Genomic DNA, 25409 nt, shown 5'->3' on the forward strand with positions numbered 1-25409 from the left:
TAATACACACTTACAATTTTCAATTCATGGTCACAACTATGGAAATTAACGAATTTACAATTACAAAAAATGTGAATTTATCTATACATTGGCAAATTTTCTGTAATTAATAACTATAAATTATGTCCAGCGTCTGTAAACTCTTCGCATGTACTCTTTATACTCAGCATAATAGATGTCAGCACGTTATATTCATTGCAAATTTTTTGAATATGCTTATGAGACGAAATCCAACCCAACCAAGTCAAAATTACCTTTGAATAATGAGTTATGAAGAAAAGAGAATTGGAACTCTATGTTTTTTACCACTTTAATTTGTAACTAACGTTACTGCAGTTTCGTCCTATAAGGACATTTTCAAACTTGCACATTAAACTAATCTGTAGTTTGAAGTATAAGTTTGAAAATGTCCTTATAGGACGAAAGTGCAGTAACGTTAATCACAAATAAAAGTGGTAAGAAACATAGAAAGTTTCAATTCTCTTTCCTTCATAATGGTTTTCTACTACGTAGTAACGGCTACATCCATCAATTAATGGAATTTGTTATTAATGATATGTTGTTTTTCAAGTTATAATTACAATAGTTGAATATGGCTTTGACTGGTTTAAGTGACTGGTTATGTTTCGTTTCATTAACAGATATGTAATACATTCAACTTTTTGACAACTATTTTCTGAGTACTGAGGGTACAAGCGTGGATTTTTTTGTCTTCAGCCGAGGGACATAATTCACAGTTATAACTGTGAATTTGTTAGTTAACACTTGAAACTGTAAATTTACACTGATAATTGTAAGTACACAGTTATAATTGTGAATCCACAATTGTGAGGATGAATTGTGAAAGAATAAAATCACTTAGCAAAACTCACGTCGAGAAAAGTGGGAAAAGTGTTTTCATTAGGCGTTAAAACAGTGTTTTTCCGTTAACCAGCTGTCACCCTCTTACGAACAACTCCTCACAATTCGAAACTAAGAATGAACAAGGTCTTACTTTTTAATTCCAATCCCAACCCGTATATTTTGAAATAGTAACGAGTTTTTTCAGGGATCTCATTTAAAACAATATACGACCACTGTCTTTGAGTAGTTTTGTGAACTTTTTGTCATCAGGAGAGTCCGATAACAGTGAAAAAGAGTCGCTCAATATAACTTTAGTAGGTGATGTCTGAATAATCAGTTGTTCAATAAAACTATTTTGATCCGCCCTAGAATCGTCCCAGTACCAAGCCCGAATATACCTAATATTTCTAGTGTAGATGAATGATTAACCGTCAAAAGTCAAAGTCAAAATAACTCATTTTTAAGGTTATATCATTTGTCAGTGACGTTGTTTTTGTTTTTGTATGAATAATTTTTTTATTAATATCGCATTGATTTCATTTAAGTACACTGTACTCCAAATCAAGTATTGAAACCCATCGACATTTTATTTTATCTTACTAGAGAGGTCATAGACAAGACCCAGCACTCTGATACCACTTCTTGAACTAGTTTTATCTGAGGTTTCATGTGATTCATTTCAGGCCAGTAAATAGTGAAATGGGAACGTCGCCACAATTTTTGAAAAAGTTGTACATTACATGACTCCAATGTACTTTGAATACCTACTATACATTTATTCATGTTGATAAAAAGGAATACATTTCAACAAACGGAACAAACCAGCACAACTATAGATATACTTGTGGATTTGGTAGAGTTTCCCACAATTTACAAAACCATGTGACTCTATCGTAATGTGGATTATCGTTCTTCCTTGGTGTATCAGTGTTGTACTTGTAATGTCTTTAGTATTCTGCATCTGCTGGAGAAAGAAAACGCCAAAGTAAGATTATTATTCACGTTCCTTTGATTTCGTTTTGTATGTCGTTTTTGCTTGATGCGTTTGTTTTCAGAGATGAATGGCAAGGGCTTGATGGCATGGTCACACAAAAAAATCCTGATGAAAATGTCAATCATCTTCATTCTGCTGCACCGTGTGTTGTTGATGTTTTAGATGCTAGCGGTGATTCGTTAGATACTAATGGAAGGTATGATTTTGAAGAGATATCTGTTGTACTTATACAAAGTTACAAGATCCTCACTACAAGAATTACAGATCAAAGATATCCCTTTGAAAATGTTGCTATTGCTGTTGTTTTATGCCAAAAATTTGTGATTTTATGTAACCCTCTTAAATCAGGATTCATGGTATGATAACTGATTTGATATTGTTTTGTGGCGTAGCTCTATGCACTGTTGCTGGTGTTGCATGCATTTGTTAATAGAGGGTGTGCATCTCAATAATTGTTTAAACGATTATTTAGTAATTTTAACCATTTTGCTAGGTATGGAAGACAATCTTGAATAAAAATCCGTGTTAGCTAAGTATTAACGAGGTGTTACCTTTTGATGTGCGATTCCTAGCATGGTTCAAATGATTGGTGATCACTGCGAAACAGAAACTGCTTCAAATATTTGGCTAATTTTATGTATTTGTCGAGTTATGAAAGACATATTTCTGTAAACAATTTGTATAACTTGTGCTTATACTTTATAGATCTTTTTTTTTTATATATGCATATTCCTTATATTATGTTTCAGTATAATATATGTTTACTGTATTGGGTATTTTTCTAACACAGTACATTTCTGTGAATTTTGGAAACTGTTCAGGATATTAGATTTTTTCAAACATATTTAATATCATTTAAGTCTCATAGACTTGTTACAACAGACATTTTCTAACAGTTAGAGAGAAGAAAATCCGGGCTGGTAAACAATGGTCGAAAGGAACTTGTAGTACCAAAAGTTTCTTTTGCTACTGCGGCAGCATCAGTGGTATATGCACTGACTAGGGGCACTAACAAACCCAGGAGTCTGAGATGGCCGTTAGGATACTGGACACTGTCCATTGAGAGGGCATCTGCAGAAAATTGGGCTGCAGACAATGCAACGAAGGGACAGATACAGCTTGTCATGAAAAATTTAGGGCAAAACGCAATGAGAACTTGAGGCTGAAGTGTTTTCCAGAGACTTGGAAGGAATGGACTAGTTAGACTGCTCCTATGAAGCAAAAAAAATGCACGGACTGTAGTGAGGCGTTGCTGAGACTTGAAAGATACTACCTTCATTGTCCTACCAGAACGGAGATTTTGTTCTCTCTGATCGTGACTCTGTCCCTGAAAGCCTATGTTCTTATATTTTCCTTCAGTTTTTCGAAAGTACTGATCTTGAAAGTACATTTTTCAGGACTGCGGTAACAAATACTAGAAGAAGTCTACCTGATATACCTTCAGAGCAGGGAACTGCCGTAAATTGGTACCCCACTGGTGACAACTCTTCGGAGCATTATGCAACTGTGGGCCAGTATCAAAACTCAGGTTAGTGGAAACCAAAATGGCTTCTGCTGAGGCTGTTCTTTATGAATATTCTTCCCGATCTTGAATTTGATTTGTCTTATCACTGAATCAAAGCTTTTCCAGCTAAGAGGCATACATTATCCAATGGAGTTGAACAGAGACCAAGCATATCTCAGCATAGCTCTCTCAGTCAGGCAGATGAAACATTCTCTCCGTACGAACGGGTTAAATATGACAAAATCAAATCGAAAGAGCATCCTTACGCACAACTTCAGCCTACCACGTCAAGGTGTGCTGTTACGGAAGAAATTGGATCGATATCAGAAGAACGAATTACTTTGTTGAGGTATAAATTTTTTTTATTCATTTTGTAATGCTACTATATCCAAATGATAATTTAAATTCCAATTCAATCAGTCTTTTGAGAAACCTAGAGGAGGAACACCATATTGACTCTATTTATACTGATTTCTCTAAAGCCTTTGACAGGGTAAATCATGATCTTCTCATGGCTAAGCTCCTAGCATTAGGCATCGATGGTAACATGTCAAAATAGATAAAAATTTATTCGGATAATGGAATTCAGTATGTTCAATACGCTGGTTCCATATCATCACAAATTCCTGCAACATCTGGCGTCCCTCAAGGATCGCATATAGGCCCAATACTCTTCATTCTTTTTGTAAACGATGTGTCGGATGTCATATGTCACAGCTATTATTCAATGTTTGCAGAAGATCTCAAACTTTACAGGGATGTAGATAACTTTTATGATGCAGAACTGTTACAGATAGATTCAGATAACTTATCTCGTTGGTGTGATGAAAACATTCTTCATTTAAATATAAATAAAGGTTATTAAATAACATTTTCAAGAGTTGTGAAATCTATTGTATATCCATATAAAATCAAAAACATTAATCTAACGTTGACTAACAGCGTTAGGGACTTGGGAGTGTTGTTTGATAGCAAAGTGACCTTTGAAGGTCATATTGATCACATTATATCAAAATCACTCAAATTATTGGGATTTGTTTAACAATCTACACATAAATTTTCTATAAATACCTTTAAAATATTGTACTGTTCTTTGGTACGCTCGGTCTTGGAAAATAATTGCGTGATATGGAGTTCTCTATATCAGATAGATCATCTATGATTGAGAAAGCACAAAATAAATTTCTGAGATCATGTGTATTTAAACTCGGATATCTGAGGTTCGACTATGAGTACTCAGACATTCTGCTTCTTCTGAATTTATCTACTTTGGAGCATCGCCGAGCTGAAATTGATCTAAGACTTCTTCATAAAGTTATAAAAAATGGTGATATGAACTGTCCATTTGAAACACAATTGATTAACTTCAATGTAAGTTCAAGAAGAACCAGAGTGTCGGAGTTGTTTAAAGTTCTTTACCATTCTGCTAGCTATTGGCTTAAATGAAACCATCACTAGAATGCTTAGTTTAGCAAATGAGAATAGCAGCTATATTGATTTATTTGACTCATCCTTGTAATCTATAAAAAATCAGTTTAAATGTATTGACCTACTATGAAGAAACTGCGGATTATTATTATTATTATTAATTAATTAATATTTGTTTTTTTCTTTTTGGGTATTCTATATTATTATTCAATCGTTTATTTTTGCAATCACACTATTTATGTGTTCATTGTATAATGTCAAATCCGTAAATAAATAAATAAATAAATAAACCCTACTATCCTGTAAACTAGAATTTGTGGAAAAAATTAAAAAAATGCTTAATCCTGCATTAAATTATCTCCAAACAGCTGAAACATTTACACCCTTGGAACATTCTACACAATCTCTCAAACGTACTTCTGTATGAAAATACAAAAGTGAATCCTATAAAGTAGAGACTATCAGAGTTAGGAAACCGCTTTGCAAAAAATGAAACTAACTTGGAGATTCTACAGGCATTATGCAGGGAAAGAGCTAAAGGACAACCAACCAAATTCAAATACCTGGAGAAAACTATTTGGGAAAACATGAAATCACTTCCATAATTTATTATAGACCCTTTTTTTTCCTTCGTGTATATAAAAATCAGTGTGAATATTGAAAAATTGTACACTTGTTGAAGGATTTTGGTCGATGGCCCTTTAGTATTTACCAATAAATAACATTTATTATTATTATTTTGTTTCAAAACCTTCAAAATTTTATTGTTATGATGCTTTCACGAGTCGGAACAGGTGGGGTACGTTACTACGTTACTTGTTATACCAATTAATAAAAAAATCGATTTTTTGGACACGAGGGGTTTCCCAAATAACTGAAAACAGACAACAAATTAAAATACAGAAAAACACATGACAATGAAACGGACAAAACTTTCGAAACAACCCAATATATAAACTTGAATATAATTTTTTGTTTTTGTTGTTTCCAGACCTGATGTGGTGAGTTCATCTAATGAATTAACGGATCCTTTGAGATCACGAAGATCATCGTCACACAGTAATGAGGGCTTGGATATTCCTGCTGCGTCTGCCGTAGCAGGAGTTCTTGCAGCTAGTCCTGACTTACCGTACATGACTCCTCCGGTAATGCAAGTCAATTTCAGTGGAGATTCTCAGGATTCCTCAAGTAAGCAGCTCGTCATATATCATTTTTCAATATATGATGGAATTGGCCGATACTTGATGAAAATCCATAACATATCCAAAAAACACTTTATTGTGAGGTTTCCACTAACCAGTTTTACAAAAACGCAACACTTGTTATGCAATACAATGGCTTCCTTCAGGAGTGTCTTTACTAACTAAATTCTACATATTCAATGCTTCATATACCTAATTTTACAATTTGAAGTACTTAAATTTCAAGTACCTGAGTTTCACCTGGCCATTTAACGTTTTAAATATACCTGAGTTTGTAATTAATTAAACTACCTGTGCTTATGTACAAGTTTCCACATTTGAAAAAACATTTAATAACGTGGAGTTATTTAATTCCATTGGTCATTCAGTAAATTACCTGAATTGTTGAATCTATTGATTTCTAACTGTTCTAGAAGATTGAGTTTCAAACTTTTCTCTCGTAAATGTAACTTGTTGTATTTAAGATTGAATCTTTAATCTTCAACACATTTAACGTGCTTATTGAAGAACAACTAATATATATTTTTGGGATGGAATTTTTGAAAGTTGGTTCACAAGTATGTAAATTATTCCTTAGATGGCTCCTTTTGTGTCTGTATCAAAAATACAGCCCATGACAACCCATCTGACGTATCACTCTAAGTCCTTTTAGAGTGTATTTCGAAAATTTTACCAAATATATCTGAAGATGTTATAATTTTTGAAAACTTTTTCCAGAGTAGTCTGTCCCTCAGATGTCTTGCTAGTAAATCGTCTAGTATATCATTTTTCAGTACACTATCAGTGTACCTCTTAAATATTTTTCAAGTAAATCGTCTGCTATGCTATTCTTTAATCCATTTTGACCATCTGTTCCAAAGATCAATCTAGATATTTTCGATACTTTCCAAGAAATTTTTGAAAATTAGTTGAAAATTTTGAAGCTATCCTTCAGAATGGCTCCTAAATGAATGATCTTATGTTACAATTCTTTAGTTTAAACGAAGAAGCCGCTTTGAAAATTACAAGGGCTGAGGATCCACTAACGACTCATCTGTTGTATCATTCTTACTTTTGAATAATAAGTTCCGAACATTTGGCTAAATATATCAGAATACAAAAAAATGTGGGAAACTTCCCAAAGAAAAAGGCAATTGAATTTGAAATTTGAGGTTTCTCACATTTTCTGTTTGAAGATGGAAAAAAAAGAAGGCCAGAAAGTTTTTTTTTCTTCTTCTTTATCCTTTTCAATACCTGAAAATATCTTAATTCTTGAAAATTTCGACCAGCGTGAACTTTTCCTCAGACATCTTTCAAGAAAATCATACGATTTACCATTCTTCAATTTAATTTGACTAACTGTACTGAAGATACACTTGACTGAACATTTTTGAGGTTAACCAATGAGTGTAAACTATCACCGCTTGAAGATAAGTATGTCGAAGCTATATTTCAGATTTTTTGGCTATCGCTCGCAGATTTTTATGCTCGACGTTTCGCATACAACTGCGGTATACTTGTTAAACTTAATGCTTTGGATGTACTCGCAGCAGTTGTGCTCATGCTCAATTAATGAATACTTTTTTTCTGATCGATTCAAATTCTATACGATTTGTTTATTTTTCAGAAGGATACACCAGTATTAGCGTAAGAGAACCCCTAGCGAATATAATAGCACAAACGAAAGAACTGACCAAAAACAAACGAGAATTAGACCCCCACTATTCTACAGTATCTGATGATTCAGGTTAGTTTTCACAATATTTTGGTGATCTGTTACGTTTTCTTTGAAATTCTAAAGTGTAATGATGAGATTCCTATACACACACCCTATTCCTATTAAACAATTCTCAACATGTGTTTTACTAACTACTAAGAGGTAGCGCTAGTTCTGATGAGTCTAAAAACAAGGTATTTGTGATGCGTCACCAAAGAGCGTTGTTTAGACCCCACCATAGGCCTCGTCAGTGGTGCTTGGCCGAATCACGAATGCATTGTTACACTCAACTGTCCTTAAAGGATAAACCTGAGTAGGAAACGGCAGTGACGGTTCTCCTTAAGAAGATGCCACCAATTATCTAGGTTTGTTCCATTCAGGAACAGAATAATTCAAATGTTACAATCATGACCCGGCCAGTACCATTCATAAGATTTGTGGCAGCACTGTTTGCAATGCTTTTAGGCTATGTTTTCATCTAGTAATAAACTTATCACTTAGGTTATATCTCCGTTTTGAGGTCATTGAGATCAAATAATGAAAATAACAATAAAGGAGTCCGGATCCCCTTCTCTGCATGGATCATTCCTCTTTAGGTCAGCTACCCGAGCAGCTGGGCCTATGGCTGAACCCCTTCAGCCATAGGCCCATAAGGATAGGCCAAAGCATAGGTTCTTCTTCAACAACATTGAAGACTTCGGTTTATTAAAGCTCCTAACCTTTGCTTTCCTCAGTTCGAGTGGGCTAAAGTCATATCACGGCCTGCCTGGAGGGGGTCTTCAACACCTTGGTCTACCCCAGTCGCGTAATTGGTATAGAGGTTCCTGACACAAGGTGCAGGGCTTGCCGCGAGACGTCTGAAACTCTAATACACTTGCTGTCAGCATGTCCAGAATATGCGGTATAGTCCTATATCCATCGACATAACGCGGCCCTAAGAGTGCTTGAGACCTACGGCACTCTCACGGTATTGACAAGACAGCGATGTTCTCTGCGATCCGGTAGATATTAAATCCGTTGTGGGGAACGAGAAGTGCCGAATTTATTGGAACTGTTCGTTCCCCACCCTCAGGTTCATACAAGCTGATAAGCCTGATTTAGTTCTTCTCGGCCACCAGAGCAAAACGATATTTGTCGTGGAGTTTTCAGCTTTTGGCGAGACGAACATCGTCAGAAAAGAGGAGGAAAACGGATAAAATATTGAGATTTTTCTTTTCGAACTCCACAGGCTCGTTGAATAAATGATTCTCCCTGTCTTTCATTTGATAATGTTTGCCGGGACTGGTGATAGGTGAATTATTAATTAGATGGACACAGTGTTTATCAATAACAACAAAACAACGACAAACAAAACACAAAAAATAAAATTACAGGGTAACCTCGGGGAACTAACGCTAAGTCTTTTCTCGATCAGCGAAGAGACTCTAGAGCGGGTTTAGTTCTCGGTCAAAACTCTAGAATAAGAATGCCTCGGCTAAAAAATGTGTTCGAAGTAACTCTTGAAAAATCATTTCTGGTAATGGTCGGGGTCATAAATATAGTCAAGAAGGGTCAACCACTTGGGCCCGAATTCCTTGCCTTAATCGATGAGAGTGTTAACGATTAGTACCTACTCGAAACATCCCAAACGATTTTGTTCTAAATATTCATCTGTTTTTCTGCAATAAACTTTTATTTCGATAGAAGAGAACATGATATGCGATAAGAAAATACGAAAATGATAAGTAAAAATAAAAAAATTAACATAAAAACCTAAGCAGATGGATATTTTGGACGACTGCTCGATGAAAAGTTAATTTCCTAACAAAAATTTATAATACTGAATAAAAATCAATAAAGAAATAAAATGTTCCTAAATTAAGTAATTGTAGGAATAACCCTACATGTTCTAAGGCATTTTTTCTGCAGTACAAATAATTTGTGAGCTGCTCATGCTGAACCCCATAATAAAATCCTATTGTATGTAAGTCGTGACTGAATTGCAGCATAATAAATTTTTTAAGGTACTGACAAGTTGAGAACTCTTCGTAGGCATTTCATTGGGTATGTTTTACTGTTTAGTTTGGACATTGTGCTGTGTTGTGGGAAGAGGGTGGCTAACAAGGGGTCCATTTTTTTTTGTAGAAACGTGCCTCCTTGAATAGTAAAGTTGACGTGTTTCACCATTTTTTCACAGTCTCAATACCGAATGATTCAGTTAAGTTGTCCTGTTTTGACTTGAATAAAATTGTTATAAATTATAGAGACCATTATTGTTATATGTTGAAATAACTGTTTCTGTAACAAAATGCAATTGCTCATAGAGTTCACAACGTCTTTCAACATCATGATCTCCAGTCTAACTTTTGATTTCACAGATGACGTTTATACAACTATTCCCGACGCAAATAACCCAATTTACACTAGCGAAAGCGAAACCTACGCTAGAATACCACCCTTACCGATAACAGTGGAGGTGGAGGTGAATGCTCCACCTTCCTCACATTCGCAGATCGACGAATTAGATGAGACGGCGGATGAGATTTACGAACCACCTCCTGAACGGCATCATCCTCCTAGCATCGACAGCTTGAAACATGTGCCTTCGCATGGGACCTCGTCTCAAACGTTCTCTCATTCACGACAAGGTGAGAAGAAATAATCGATACATTTAGTAAAGTGAAAACCGGATTCTCTGGCATAGAATGAATAGCAAACAGCACTTTTCCCAATCACCAAAAATGGGAGAGAGACGTATATATTTAATGTCATAAGAAATACATCTTATCGACAAACATTTTTCTGCTAAAATGTAATGTATAACTATACAATATTGAAAAATTATTAAGTACATATACACACACATATATACATGTAAACATATATACAGATGAGCACATAATCAAGCAGTATGAGGGCATAATAAAATTTTTTTGCTGCGTAAAACCAGTTTCTTTGATACTGTTCCAAGTGCAAAACACCCAGAAGAAAGTTTCTTATTTATAATGTCTATATGTTCCTCGAATTTCAGACACTTATCGATATTAATTCCCAAAAATTTTGTGGAGATCTTATTTTCCACTAGTGTGGTTTCCATATGAATACCATCTGTAAAAATGGTGAAACTACCAGAAATACGTACAGCAGCCAAGTTATTTACATATAGTAGAAAGAGTAGGGGTCCTAAGATCGATCCTTGGGGCCCTCCTGCTTTCACATTTTTTGTATTTGAACAACTATTGGTTTTAACAAATTGTCTACGTCCTGTAAGGTAGGATTCAAATCATTTCAGGCAGTTTTCAGCAATTCTATAATGATGTAGTTTCTGCAAAAGTATCCTCCAACCAAGTTGGCATCTTCAGAAAATGAGGAAAACTGTTTTCTTCATCTCTGGAAGAGTATTGCATTTCTGGTGATTGGAAAAAGTGCTTGATTTGCATAACATTTAGGATTATATAAGGCTATTGAAATTCTTATCTGTGCTTTCTCGGAAATTGCAAGAGTCGTAGGGAAGGTGTACGAAACTGAACCTGCTTCAATATTGGATATACGCCAGAGAATAATAAATATTTGTAGAGATATTGACGTTAATGTGTTCGAAAATGTTCGGCGTGAAATATCGGATAAGCTGTTTATATGTCAGGAAGTTCAAGGCAACCATTTCGAGTATCTTCAGAACTGACCTCAAGCTTATTACCTCAAATTATCTAGTTGAATGTCAATGTTCATTTTCATTATCCCAAATTTCAATTTTTTGAGTTGACCTGTTCGAAAAATAAAAGGGGGGGCATTAAATAAATGCACTGTAGGAAAAAAGAGCAAAGAAATTATACAAATACTCATCTTAGCGTTTTGGAGGCTAAAATCTGCCTTCAACTTCAGAATTGGGAAAATCTGATGAGTCTTTGGTTCGTTTTATTTTTGAACGTTCTCATTAGATGTCACAAAAGTTTCTGAACTTCTACAGTGATACTATGAGAAAACTTCATTTTGTAGCGTCTTCATCCAGCTCTGTAGCGAATTTAGGATCGCCGAAGCCTGAAAAACGTAAAGTCAATTCTCCGTTGCCGCCTCCTCCGACTTTGACTAATTTCGATTTCCATTCTGACAAGTTACTTGCTATGAGAAATATTGACGACCTGTATGCGAAAGTACATAAAAACAAAAAGGAAGAGCCGAACGGTGACATGTCAGAAAAAAGTGACTGTTCTTCTGATATAGTGAACCACATCGCCACTCCGGAAATGTCAATAACACCCGATATGAAAAATAGAGAGCACGACTATGAAACTTTGAAGAAATCTTTTGGGAAAACGAGCGATCCTGATTACGAAAAAATTAGGGGAACTGACGAACCAGGTACTGATATTTTTTTTTAATATAATAACTGAAAATTACCATTTTGTAGTAATCAAAAACTGTATTACTCGAAATATTATTTGATATATATGATTACATTTTTACTTTCAATATCAATATTTCCTATGTATATTAGCTAGCAACAAATTTTGCAACTGAATTGTTAATTTATTTGGCTGAATTTTACTTCTATTTATCATGCAACCAGCGAAAAAAATTTGTGGTGACTTGCACTAATTTGTTGTTATTATAATAAAAATGGTAATAATAGCATTTTTTTAATAAGTAGTAGACTTTCTTTTAGGAATCCTAATATACAATATATAGATATGCATATATAAATAATTTATATACATCTATAATTTTACAGTACGTCATGTATTATAATTTGATATATTCTAATAATTGAACAGTATACTTTTGCCAACGTAACGCAAGTCAAATATTTCCTTAAGCATGAAAATTGGGTTAGGTTAGGTCTAAAGTGAGCGGGTCTATTCGACCCCCATCGCAATCTTAATGACTTCTATTGCTCTATTGCGGATGACTTGACGAAAAATATAAAAGCAGCCCGTGACCCCTTAGACTATGTGAATATCGAAGTTACGAATACCTTTATATTATATGATACAAATATTACCGAACTGCATGAAACATTATTTTCCATTAAAAACAAAAACGCCACAGGCTCAGACGAAATCTCTATAAAAATCCTAGAAAATATTCCGATAGGAATACTCGATATATTAGTCAATCTAATAAATAATTCATTTAGAGAAGGAATCTTTCCAGTTTTTTTGAAGAAGTCGATTGTGTTAGCACTGCCAAAGGGAGAAAACATCAATGGTCCATCAAGTCTTCGTCCAATTTCTCTAATCTCTGCAATGGCTAAATTGATAGAAAAACTAGTCAAAACAAGACTCCTGTGCTTTCTGAATGGAAACAAAATAATAAGTGATTGCCAGTTTGGTTTCCAAAAGCAAAAAAACACTTCCGATGCCATATATTCATTTCTTTACAATGTTTATTCCAACATAAATGACAAAGAAATAGTAGCTGCCGTCTTCTGTGATATAGCCAAAGCATTTGATTGTGTGAATCATAAAATTCTTTTGCGGAAACTCAGTAGATACGGTATAACTGGAATAAGTCTTAAATGGTTTGAGTCATATCTAGCAGATCGCACCCAGATGGTCAAAACCACTTCATACTCAAATGAAGGTAAAATTACTTGCGGCGTCCCACAAGGTTCGGTACTGGGCCCTCTTTTATTTTTAATTTACATTAATGACCTATCGTCTATAAACATCCAAGGAAAATTCACTCTATTTGCTGATGATACTACAATTTTATGGCATGCTCCTAACAACCATACGTTGTATGAAGTTATTGAGAATGACATCACGATAGTGAAGGACTGGTTTGACTCAAATCTCTTGAGCTTGAATTTATCAAAAACAAAAGTAGTGTCCTTTCGTTGCCAGATTCCAGCCGTACATCTAAATAATATTCAAATAGATAACGTACCAGCTTCTAAATTCCTTGGCTTGTTCATTGACAATAGTTTAAAATTCAACAATCATGTAGATACTTTGAAATCGAAGCTCTCCTCTGGATGCTATGCCATACGAGTAACTGCATTTGAGCTCGGATCTGCAGAAGCTAGAATGGTTTATCATTCCCTTTTTGAACCACACCTCCGTTATGGTATTTGCTTTTGGGGTGTGTGTTCTACCACATGCCTTCAATCAGTATTACTAATACAAAAACGTGCAATACGAGGCATATGCAAAGCCAAGCCTAGGGACTCTTGTCGACCTCTTTTTGCCTCTAACAAAATCCTAACTGTGGTCTCCCTATTTATATACGAGACAATCTGCCTTGTCTTCAAAAATAGGGTATTGTTTAACAACTTGGACGCGCCAATGTATCAAACCAGGCAAAGATTCAGCTTTAAATTACCGCTGCCTTCTTCGTCTCTAGTTAAAGATTCCATTATTTACAACGGTCTTAAAATGTTCAATCACCTTCCTCAAGCTTTAAGAACCATGAATGACCTTAGAGCTCTTAAGAAAGAGTTGAAAGACTCACTCTCTGGGAGACCTTATTATAGCTTAGCAGAATTCTATGATGATAATTTTAATTGAGAAGACTAACTGTAATATCTACGGTATTTTATTGATTTCATTTCATTCAATTTAGTTTAAATTGATTTATTTACATTTTGTTGACCATGTTCTTATATCCTGAAAGTTTGTTATTATTTACATGTCTCTTTTCAGTTTATGTTATAACCCAGGGGTGTCCAACTTGCAATGCCTCAAGGGCCAAAACTAAAACCTTTGATGTTGTCGCGGGCCATATAATAATTTTGTAACAAGTAATAACAAAATAAAGTGAGGTATAAAAATAATTAAAACAAAAAAGAGTATTATTTCTTTTATTGCTCAACAAATACATTTTTTGATAAACGGAAAATTTATTGATAACACTTTTTAATAATGAAGACAAACATTGCAAAAGCAACGAAAAAGATGTATCAATTAGTGTGAGGACTGTGGTCGATCGGCTTCATCCACCAATGAGGAAATGTCCACCTCCAGTTCAGTTGTAGACAGTCTCATAAGATGAAGTAAGGAAAAATCGGTTAGGTTGCTTCTGTTTTTGTTTTTAATGTATTTCATGGAGGAAAAGGCACTTTCACATGTATATGTGCTTCCGAACATTGACGTCATTTTCAGTCCAAAATCTCGCAGGTTTGGGAATTTCTCCTTTGGCAGTAATTTGAAAAATTCAGGTCCCTTTTCTTGTTTGGTGATTAGGTACATGTCTGCTTGAAGATCACATAACTCAAGCTGTAAGTTGGGTGGTTGATCATCAATGGTTGCTCCAAGAGGGTTATTATAAAGTAGTACACTGCTTTTAAGACTTTCAATTTCTTCAAATCTTGTATTGAATTCATCAATAACTTGTTCAATTTGTGAAATGCAGGATGAAAACTCAATATTTTCCTCACCGTTGAATTCTTCTGCTATTTGCAGACAGCTAGGGAAGTGTGTCAGGTTGTTCTTTTCCAAAGCACGTTTAAACACGTTCAGCTTATTCCGGAATCCGTTTATCATTCCGATCAAATCTGAAACCGTCTGGTTTCTTCCTTGGAGACTCAAGTTTAACTTGTTAAGATGATTAGTCAGATCTGTTATAAATGCTAACTGTCATAAGAATTCTGGATCCTTAAACTTCTCTTCCAGTTCAGTTGTGTCAGATGAAACGTATTTGTTGAGGAATGCAGGGATTTCCTTTCTTATGGCAAAAAATCGTTCCATGCACTTTCCTGCACTCAGCCACCTTACATGGTTGTACATTAGCAAGTCTCCATACTCAGCCTCTGTTTCCACTAAAAACTGCTTAAGTTGCCTGTGTAAAAGAGATCGATTTCCACCTCTAATCATATTTATAATCTTAATCACGGTTTGGAAAACTTGATCTTCCTTGACTGATTTTCCACATAAAGCTCCCTGATGTATAATACAATGAATTGTTGGGCAAGTGACACCATTCTCTCGAAGCAGACCCACTAATCCAATTTTTTTACCTGTCATTGATGGGGCCCCATCTGTTGCTATGGCTGAACATTTATCAAAGCCTCCAATTCTGTCAACTGTTTTCTTCACAGCCTCATAGATGTCTTTTCCTTTTGTTGTTCCATAAAGAGGACAAATATCAAATAACTCCTCTTTACTGGTAAAATCATCAAAAGTAGTGCGCACAAATATTAACAGCTGACTAATATCGGTTTGATCAGTGCTTTCATCCAAACAAAGTGAGAAATATGAACTTTTCTTAACCAGGCTAAGCATAGATTTTTCTACTTGCTCACCCATAGCAACAATCCTTCTTTGTATGGTTTGATGTGAAAGTGGCACTGATTCAAATTTCTCCGCCATTTTAGAATCACCGAAAGCTTTGGCCATTTCAACAGCACATTTTTTTATCAAATTGCCATCAGTGAAAGGTTTTTTTGCCTTTGCCAGCTCAAGCGACACGGCATAAGATGCATGCAAAGAATGCGTTTGAGAGTGTAATATTTTACTGAACATACCAGTTTGCTGTTTAAGCTTTTTCTTCAAATCTGCAACTAGGGCACGCCGACTTTCATTTGTGTACGTAGCATACTTATTTTCATGCACTGTTGTGTAATGTCTTCTCACATTATATTCTTTAGGCACTGAAACTACATTCATGCACACTAAGCACTGCAACTTTCCATTATTGTTAGCAATCAAGTAATCACTCTCCCAACTTTCTTTGTAAATTCTGTTCTCACTATCAATTTTCCGTTTTATTGGTTTTACACTCATTATTGTATAAGAGGAATCTAAACAAAGAATTAATCAAGCACTGTTCACTAGCAACGTAATAGATTAGCCGACTAGAATACGTGTCAGTCGCACGATGGTGCCTGGCGACGGATGGTAAGCAGTGGGAGGTGGGAGGTGTAGCCTGCGTGAACTGTGATGCGCAGTAATCAGTGCAGTTCTCATAGTGGTGGAGGACGATTGTGTTCGTTACACGTCCGCAAAGCGGCACGCGGTACAGTACTTGTGATGTAAAAACACTGCTAAACCATGAAATATAAATTAAAAAATCTTTTTTCACAGTGGCAGCATTTAAAGAAAATATATGCTTTTCGAAAATCTTACGTGGGCCACAACAAATAGCCTCGCGGGCCGGATGCGGCCCGCGGGCCGCCAGTTGGACAACCCTGTTATAACCTAATTTTAGTGATTTTACTTTTGTGATTTCATGTATATGTTATTTATATTTCGCACAAGGCTTTGTCAATAAGAATTTATTCTTCAGACAATAAAGTATATTAAAAAAAAAAAAAAATCCGCAAGGGTTTATTGTGACTCACACTTATTCACACTCGACCAAATAAACCCAGCTTCTTAACGAACCCGATTAGTTTGTAAGGTGAGTGGTCTTTCAGGTCAGATGGTAAGGGTACGGCTCTGCCGAACTCAAAAAACCTAATTCGGTCCCCAGCGGGGCAGGCACAAAGTATATGCTCTGCTGTTTAATTGCTAATGAGGCAGTCGGGTAGTCAAGGTGCAAGATTCCCACATTGATACCCGCGAGAACCGTCCCATATGAGGGTTTTTGCATGTCAGCTACACCTGATGATGCCTTAGATTCAACCGTGCAGGGCTTTTTCCCTCTGGTTTTGGTGAATCATCGCTTAAGCGCAAACGTTTGCTAACCTGCTGATGGGGGGTTTGTCCCTCCACCTGAGACAGATTCTGTGTACGCCGCTCAAGAATACATCTCCTCTGTAGACTCGCTCCTGAACTAAATTTACAGGGAGGTCAGTTGGAGTAGTAAACTCGACATCCATATCTTCTATAGATTCAGCGTCAGAAAGAATTTTTTAAGTTTACTCTGTCCATAAAAGTCCCACGAGTAGCTAAGGTAAGAAGGCCAACAGAACCACAAGTGTCATTCCCGTATTCATTGAGGCTACGTGGAAGCAGGCATTCGATGGCCGGTTTACTCAACCCCCACATCCCAAGCCAAAGCACTCGCCAAAAACAGCATACACAGTGGTTCAGGCAGTGAAAGATGAACTAGGACAGCCAACCCAGTACTCAAGGCCAGCAAAGTACCTGTCTACAATCTGGACCAATCAGAACAACCCAGCAAAAGTGCGAACTAATCAAGAGTAAGCATTCGCATGGACACATATCCCCACCATCACCCCACCGTCACCTCCCCACTCTTTGGAAGTTATAAATACGAGTGAACACGAAGCTCGCCAGTCAGTCGTTGTTGAAACGTAAAAATGTAACCTTGATTCGTGCAGTCAACTCACAAACCGCTGATGATTCCTTCTGCAGTATCAGACAAAACGATTGGCAGTACTATGACAACGGTCTACCAGCTTGGATTTTGTTTTCTTTAATTCGTAACTCCGGCCGTGAAAGCATCTGTTCTTTTATTGATAACTATTTATTTCTTTGTTTTTGACTTTCAGAAAAAAATGATGCTGTATAAAAGTGTGTGTTTTATTGCGTCAGCTTGTGATGAAGCATATGTAATGATTCATTGCCCCTTGTTCATTATGCAAGGAAGTAGTAATTACAAATTATTTGAATGAATATTTGAGTCAATATCGAGATTAGTACTCTTTTATTATTATTAACTGTAAAAGGTAATCTGACACTTCTTCAAAATTTCTTAATTTATAAATAAGTCCGAATTAGAAACAGTTTTTCCTATAAACATTTTCAATCCTCAGGATACGCAAGTATCAACGGTCCCGAGAGCATCCAAAGCTCTGACCCCGGTTACGAGGTACTCAAAGACCAAGCATTCTCTGACTGCGATCCAAATTACGAAGAACTGCGACACCGCGTATCTAACGCCAGCGATTGCTCCGACTACACGAAAATAAAAGATTTGAATGATGGCTACTCAGTAGTGAAGAAAAGAAACAAGAAGTTGACCAGTGTTCCTGCTTTCAATAGCGAAGACGGTCTGGATGAGCCGAACTATGAAAGCATGCCGAGTGAAATCGTTTCCGATCCGAACTATGCAGGTGCGAAGTCGAATGGCAGCGAGTCTGATCCGAATTACGAGTCGGTGAGCCAGAGCGACCCAAATTATGAGAGCGTTACGGATTTGGAAGATCCCCCTTATGAGAGGTTGGACGAGGATACCAGTAAAAGCAATGCTGATTCTTCCGGATACGAGAAAATTGAGAAAAAAGGTTTGTACAAAGAGACGTGACATTAAAATAAGGGTAAAGCACTTGAGGATGACGGTACATTTTATTATTACAGGATGTCTCTACATTGCTTGAATTCAAATTTTCGTGATATCTACAATTCAAATAGTCAAATGTTGAAATCACTTGCTGATGTAATTGAACCTTTAACATTGTTAATCATTCAAATTTTATCGACTGGAATATTTCCTCGTGTTTTCAATATTTCAAGGAGAGCTGCAAATCAATAACTTGACACAGTTATCTATTACAATTGAAAATATCACTGGTAAACACACAGTTTGCTGCCGGATTTTTTTTGCTGTTTCTAGGTAATTTGGGTCTGCTGAATTCAAAAATGCCACCAGATTTGCTCCATCAGATCGTTTTCAGAAAATACGACAACAGATCACATTTCTAATATAAGTATAGGGTAATTTAACGCAGCGCTACCTACAAATAAACGAAACACGAATAAAAAGTAAGATATTTATTGTACAACAATATACTTACAAAAATCATCACACATATCTGCCAAAAAACTTAACTTTTCATGTAACCTAACCAGCATCGCAGCACAAATCTGTTATTCGGCGTCAACTAAAAACTCCAGCAGTAATCCGCCATCATGTGAGTGTTCCATCTCCCCTGATACCTCTCTTCCATCGTTTTGATATTTTGGTGGAAGTGTTCCCCCTCTTCCTCACTAAGGTCACCAAGATTTTCTGGGAAACGGTCTAAGTGGCTGTGGAGGTAATGAATTTCAATACTCATATGACAACCGTGTTTGTTGAAATTGTTGAGCATTTCTTCCACTAAATCCCGGTAATTTTCCGATTTATTGTTTCCAAGAAACTTTTTCACAACTTTCACAAAAGAGCACCATGCATTACACTCATTTCAGTCATAGATTCTGTAAAATGCGAATCTTTTATAAGTTGTCGTGTCTGAGGCCCATCAAATATTCAGGCTTTCAAATTTTCTTCACTGAGTGAAGGGAATTTGCTGGACAAGTATTCAAAACAAGGACGATTCTGGTCTAGGGCCTTTGTAAATTGTTTCATCAGCCCTAGTTTAATATATAACGGGGGTAATATAATTTTCTCTCGGTCGACTAATGCTTCGTCAACTACGTTAGCTTCTCCTTGAACTAAAGCATCTCTAGAACGCCATTTTCTTCTACTCCAGTGTTGGTCCTTAGCCCTGCTATCCTAAAGACACAGGAAACAAGGATATTTTGTATAGCCACCTTATTGTCCCAGGATAAAGTTCACCATCATAAAATCAACACAGATGTTGGTCATACTTGATGTTTTTTAGCACCAGCGATATTGTTTTATATTCTTTTTTCAGTTTTGTAGAATGCCCAATTGGTATACTTCCATATTTGTTGCCATTATGTAGAAGGACACACTTTAAACTTCGTTTGGAACTGTCGATAAAAAGTATTTGATGAATATATTATATCTCGAAAACTAGAGTTGATGCAAAGAAAAGGTTTGTATTTTTGGGATCAGCACAGATGATTTAACCAAAATCAGTTGATTTTTTTTCGGCAGCAAGACAACATTTTTTTTTGTGGGCTGTGTAATTCTTCATTTTATACTCTTCAAATTTTTTTCATACCATAACTTTATTAAATTCCTTCGAAAAATAGTCAATGCCTGAGTGATTTTAATATTTCATGAAATATAAAGAAGCAGTAACCTCGTGATGATGATTTCTTTTCCGCATGAGCATTTCTTATCACTAACGACCTTTCATTTTTCAGTTCATGATCGAAACGACACATCTGACAGTTCAAACAGCGCCGACAAATCATCCCTTGACAAAACCGACCCCCCTTACGAGCACCTCACAAATGATTCAGATTCGAAGGAGCCTGGTTATGAGGAAATCAAAAATAAGCCGGTCATCACTACCAACTTCTCTGGTAGTTCCGGGAATTCAGTGGAAAATACATCGGACATTCTCGATGAAGACGGCATTGTCCAAGTTTGATCAGTATTTGTACCGATTACTCTGGTGCTAAGTTTATGGTGAAGTAAGAAGAGTTTTTATTTTAAAAATTGACTGCTGAATCGACCGAGAAGTCACGGCCTAATTTGTCAGGGTATGCAAGACATTTGAACGATAATGAGAATCTTGGAAATGAACCAAATTGGTTTTTTGCATCTCATAGGAGCGGGGCAGTAAGTTTTAAAATGAGAGGTCCGCCTACTAGTTTAATGAATTAAACAAATTGTGATTATGCAGAATTAAGCTCAATAATAACATGTAAGAAGCCAGGCTTGCTTGTTAGTTTTTTCACGTAATGAATCGGCGCCCAACGTGGGGCCATTGAAAATATTTTGGAGAAAATCTGAAATAATCTTTAACATCCATGAATATCCAGATTTCTTTGGAAGTAGTGTTAGAACAGTAAGTTGCTTTGGTACTACTTTCTGCACCACAAATCATTGAAAAAGAGCAATACTCTTACACACATTCGAGGCACAATATTTTTTATTGTGATGATATTACCTCGAAATTACTATCATATGCAGTAGAGTGAGGTTTCATTCGGTTTTCCGAAGTTTTATCATCATTCACGTTTCTCAATAGTCTATTTTTCAACTTTTTAAGCCTGGCTTCAAGATATGTAGCATTGCAATGTAATATGAGGGGCGATACCACTAACATTTAATTTTTATTGAGTTTTGTGCCAAATAGTCCAAGAAATATCGAATATGTGAGTGCAGTTGGTTGCTGAAGATTAAGAATTGTGAAACAAAACTGTCAAATTCAGAAAACGAAACCCCATACTGTTACAATAACACTGCAATCTTTAAAGGGACAATAAGTCGAGATACAGGGTGGACTTTGATATTCAGAGCCCACAAAAATGGATCCTCTAAAAATTTCAATGGGTTTTGAAGATACACTAAATCTATCTTTTCGAAATGTTTTACTTTTCAATGTATGTCGAAAGAGAACCACTTATTTCCAGTATTATTGTAATATAACATTTGAAATCATTATTGTGAATGGAATCCAGTGGATTTAAGGGCAACTTAACATGGTTGTACTTAGTAGAAGATCCCAAAATTTGGGAAAATGTTGAGAATGAAGATGTAATGATTGTTTAAAGGAACTTTCAATCTTATGAATCACTTGTCAACTATAAATTCGGTAATGAATAAATATTATTACTTCTGTGCATAAGTTCATGGATACTAATTGATCAAAAACTAGATTTTTTTTTTTGTTAAATTGAAACAAATATATATTATTGCGTATTCAACCAGCTGTATAGTGGATACAAAATCCTAATTTATGACGAATTTGTCAGAAAAATAAGTATTAAAATATATCTGGGAACTATATTTTTTCACTTTTTTCTACTATAAATTGTCTGAATCGCAAAAATTGGGAATATCGAATGTGGCGACTGTTGCTATGTCAATGCAGAACACGCCACAATGGATATGAAACAAAGTTGCTGGCTAATATTTTTGGTTCATGCAGCACACTAGCGAGATTCGATATACAAACACAGGCATAAATTCCGCATCTTAATTAGGGTGACAAATTTTAAATGCGTTGTCAAAAATCACCGGAGGTTGACTTTGAAAAAATTTGATCTTGCTGTGAGAAAATTAATGTATACGAAAAAAGTGACAATAATACGGTGTTGGGGAGAAGTAAAACAAAAATCTTGAAATTAAAGTTTTAAGAAAGTGCATGGCTTTTCAATTGAACACAGGAAAAACCACAGCTGTTTGAATTGCGGTTAGCTGCAAAGTAATATTATAGCACCTATATTCTCGAATCGAAGAATAATTGAAAAAAAATCTAGGTACTGGAGACCTAGTAACAGCCGAAACGTCGGTTTCGTCGGTAATCTGGTTTGAAATCTTTTTCTCATTTTATGCTTTCGACATTTATTTTGACCATTTTATTGTATTTTTATCTTTTGTACCATACCACTCATTGTTTGACCCATTTTCAGGTAATTTTCATTTCAAGTCAAAACGATTTGTTTTCTCCAATTCAACCAAATATTTCTATCCGATTATTTTCGTTTTTGTTTCATTCGTTCTTCGGTAGGTAGATAATGGAAGTCCCAACTTTGTAACTTTCACCAAAGAACATTTGGGTTTACGAGAGGGTATAAAGTTCTTTGTGAAAAGCTTCACAAACTTTCAATATGAAAAATTTCCTCCATGGAAAAATTGCGAGAACAAACATGTTTTTTCATAAACTACGCCTTGCGATTTGTTCTACACAAACTTTATTATCTACGAAAAAGCTATTGTGTTAGCGAAACATGTAGTGATATTTTTTTAAAATAGTTTATGAAGATCAAATATTAAGGTGTAGTTTATGAAATTACTATGGATCTTCATCAAGTAACGGCCAAATCAATCAGAAAACATAATGTTTTCAATGAATCTGTGGAAGCGTGTAGAAAAATCTTTAAAAGGTGCTTCGAGAGTAGTTTCTGTGTAAAAAAAGCCACTTGCATTCTCGAAACAAGTGGGCCGAGTAGCATGAATACACTATTCCCAATCTTTCAACGGTGTTCTGCATTTTTAAAATCTTTTGTGGTCACCGCCACAGAGCTACCAATAATGAGTCTACCTGGGTTCACTTAAGACTAAAGATTTTAATAACAAAGTCATAGATCAAATTACATATGCTTATATGACTACAAAATACTGTACAAACAGTGGTCACTGTGAATTTTTTATGGCAAATGACGTTTCTAACAAAATCTTTTTTTAATCACGTGACTCAATGAAATCACGAAATGTAACCTATAACCTAATCGAGCCAAAATCAAACGCAGTTAATGAAGGAACCAATTGAATCTTCCTGTTTGAATTGAATCTTACTCAGAAGTTTGAGTTAAAACTCATTTTCTGAAGTAGAAGAATTATGTGAAATTGTTTTCATATCCCAACATTCTGTATCTTGAAAACGTTTTTTACATAAATAACTTCTGTAGAAACTATAAATTTGTCGCATGGCTCTTATTTCTTATAGAGTGATATAAAAGATTATGTTGATGATATCTGAACTATAATGATATTTTTACAAATTTAATCACCGTGTGAAATTTTAAATCTCATTTTTGGGTTCCACTTCTTTTGAACGATCAACGCATCTATTGAACTAGATTTGTGCAAAGGATTCTTGTAAAGTTTAGAAATTCTTCAATAAGATCAGTATTATGGAAATTTAAGGCAGCTTACGATTCACCTAAATGAATTTTGGAGTATTCAGTAACTAGTTATTGCTAAGAATTAAATACTTGATCTTAGATATTTAATTCAGATTTATCTTCGTATTTTACAATTTTTAGGATATACACATATTTATGATAAATTTAGTTTTTATTGTTATTACAGAGTAATATATTGAAGTTACTATTTTGTATCAATTTTTTATGTTGTATTTCAATGTATTTATTGTGAGCAGTTTTTATTAAATGTCTTTCCTACCAAAGTACTTTTTGTCCGTTTTAATGTCATGTGTATTTATAGCTCCCTATCTCAATAAATATTTATTCAACTGTGTCGTTGTGAATACTGATCAATGAAAGCACTGTTCGACGTTGGTTTGCGAAATTTCGTTCCAGAGATTGTAGCCTCGGAAGATGAGCCCAGAAGTGGTCGACCTACAGTTATTCAGAACGAGGCTTTGAGGATCTTGGTGGAGACTGACCTATCACAAACGACTGGTGAGATGGCAGAAGAACTGGGCGTCGGTTCCCATGCGGTTTTTGATAGTTTAACACTGCCTGAATCACTGTGCATGCTGTTTTCGGCGAGTGCATTTGTTTGGGATGAGGGGGTTGAGCAAACCGGCCATCGGATGCCTGCTTCCACGTAGTCCCGCTGGATACGGAAATGACAGAATCACTTATGGTTCTGTTATTCCCTAACTGAATGGCATCCCAACGATGGCTTAATCCTGAGGTGTATCAGCTGTCTCTACGGAACCTTCGAGATACCGGGCGCCCTCTCGTCGAAGCATCGCCTTGTCACGGTAATGCAGAGCTCTGCCGTGATTGACCTTCTTTCCTTAGCTACTCATGAGATTTTTATGGACAGAGTAAACTTAAAAATTCTTTTTGACGCTGAGTCTATACAAGATATGGATGTCGAGCTTACGATTCCATCTGACCTCCCTGTTAATTTAGATCAGGAGCGAGTCTACAGAGGAGATGGATGTCGAGTTTACGACTCCAACTGACCTCCCTGTAAGTTTAGTTCAGGAGCGAGCCTACAGAGGAGATGGATGTCGAGTTTACGACTCCAACTGACCTCTCTGTAAATTTAGTTCAGGAGCGAGTCTACAGAGGAGATGAGTGTCGAGTTTACGATTCCAACAGACCTCCCTCATGAGCAGGTTAGCAAACGTTTGCGTCAGGTGTAGCTGACGTGCAAAAACCCTCATATAGGAAGGTTGTCGTGGGTATCAAGGCGGGAATCTTGCAACTTGACTATCCGACTACCTCATTAACAGAGCACATTCTTTGTGCCTGCTCCGCTGGGTACCGAATCAGGTCTTTAGAGTTCGGCAGAGCCGTACTCTTACCATCTGACTGAAATACCATATACCATACAAACTAATCGGATCGTTAAGAAGCT

General features: G+C 35.8%; 1 protein-coding gene across 4 annotated transcripts; it reads left to right on the forward strand.

Moving 5' to 3' along the window:
- The first annotated feature begins 1303 nt into the window (after window positions 1-1303).
- Window positions 1304-24261, forward strand: LOC111502889 (uncharacterized). Of its 4 annotated transcripts, none has more exons than XM_074184988.1 (10): window positions 1304-1828; window positions 1899-2033; window positions 3235-3365; window positions 3459-3690; window positions 5761-5957; window positions 7578-7697; window positions 10025-10294; window positions 11643-12005; window positions 18304-18774; window positions 20543-24261. In XM_074184988.1, the coding sequence occupies exons 1-10, from the start codon at window positions 1740-1742 to the stop codon at window positions 20770-20772; spliced, it is 2238 nt and encodes a 745-aa protein (XP_074041089.1). In that variant the 5' UTR covers window positions 1304-1739; the 3' UTR covers window positions 20773-24261. The 4 variants fall into 4 exon arrangements, with proteins under 4 accessions (XP_074041089.1, XP_074041090.1, XP_023012825.2 ...); XM_023157057.2 differs by having other exon boundaries at window positions 1305-1828; window positions 3468-3690; XM_074184989.1 differs by lacking the exon at window positions 1899-2033.
- The last annotated feature ends 1148 nt before the right edge of the window (window positions 24262-25409 follow it).

This window comes from Leptinotarsa decemlineata, unplaced genomic scaffold (assembly GCF_025532065.1).
Source record: "Leptinotarsa decemlineata unplaced genomic scaffold, Ldec_3_MD MMD2_tig00026361_RagTag_RagTag, whole genome shotgun sequence".
Classification (NCBI taxonomy): domain Eukaryota; kingdom Metazoa; phylum Arthropoda; class Insecta; order Coleoptera; family Chrysomelidae; genus Leptinotarsa; species Leptinotarsa decemlineata.

What these genes read in the sequence shown, in the direction of transcription:
- LOC111502889 (XM_074184988.1), top strand. Translation starts at nt 1,740, where the DNA reads ATGTGGATTATCGTTCTTCCTTGGTGTATCAGTGTTGTACTTGTAATG. An exon ending in TCGTTAGATACTAATGGAAG is followed by an intron (nt 2,034 to 3,234) that starts GTATGATTTTGA and finishes TACATTTTTCAG; the next exon opens with GACTGCGGTAACAAATACTA. An exon ending in TACAGTATCTGATGATTCAG is followed by an intron (nt 7,698 to 10,024) that starts GTTAGTTTTCAC and finishes TTGATTTCACAG; the next exon opens with ATGACGTTTATACAACTATT.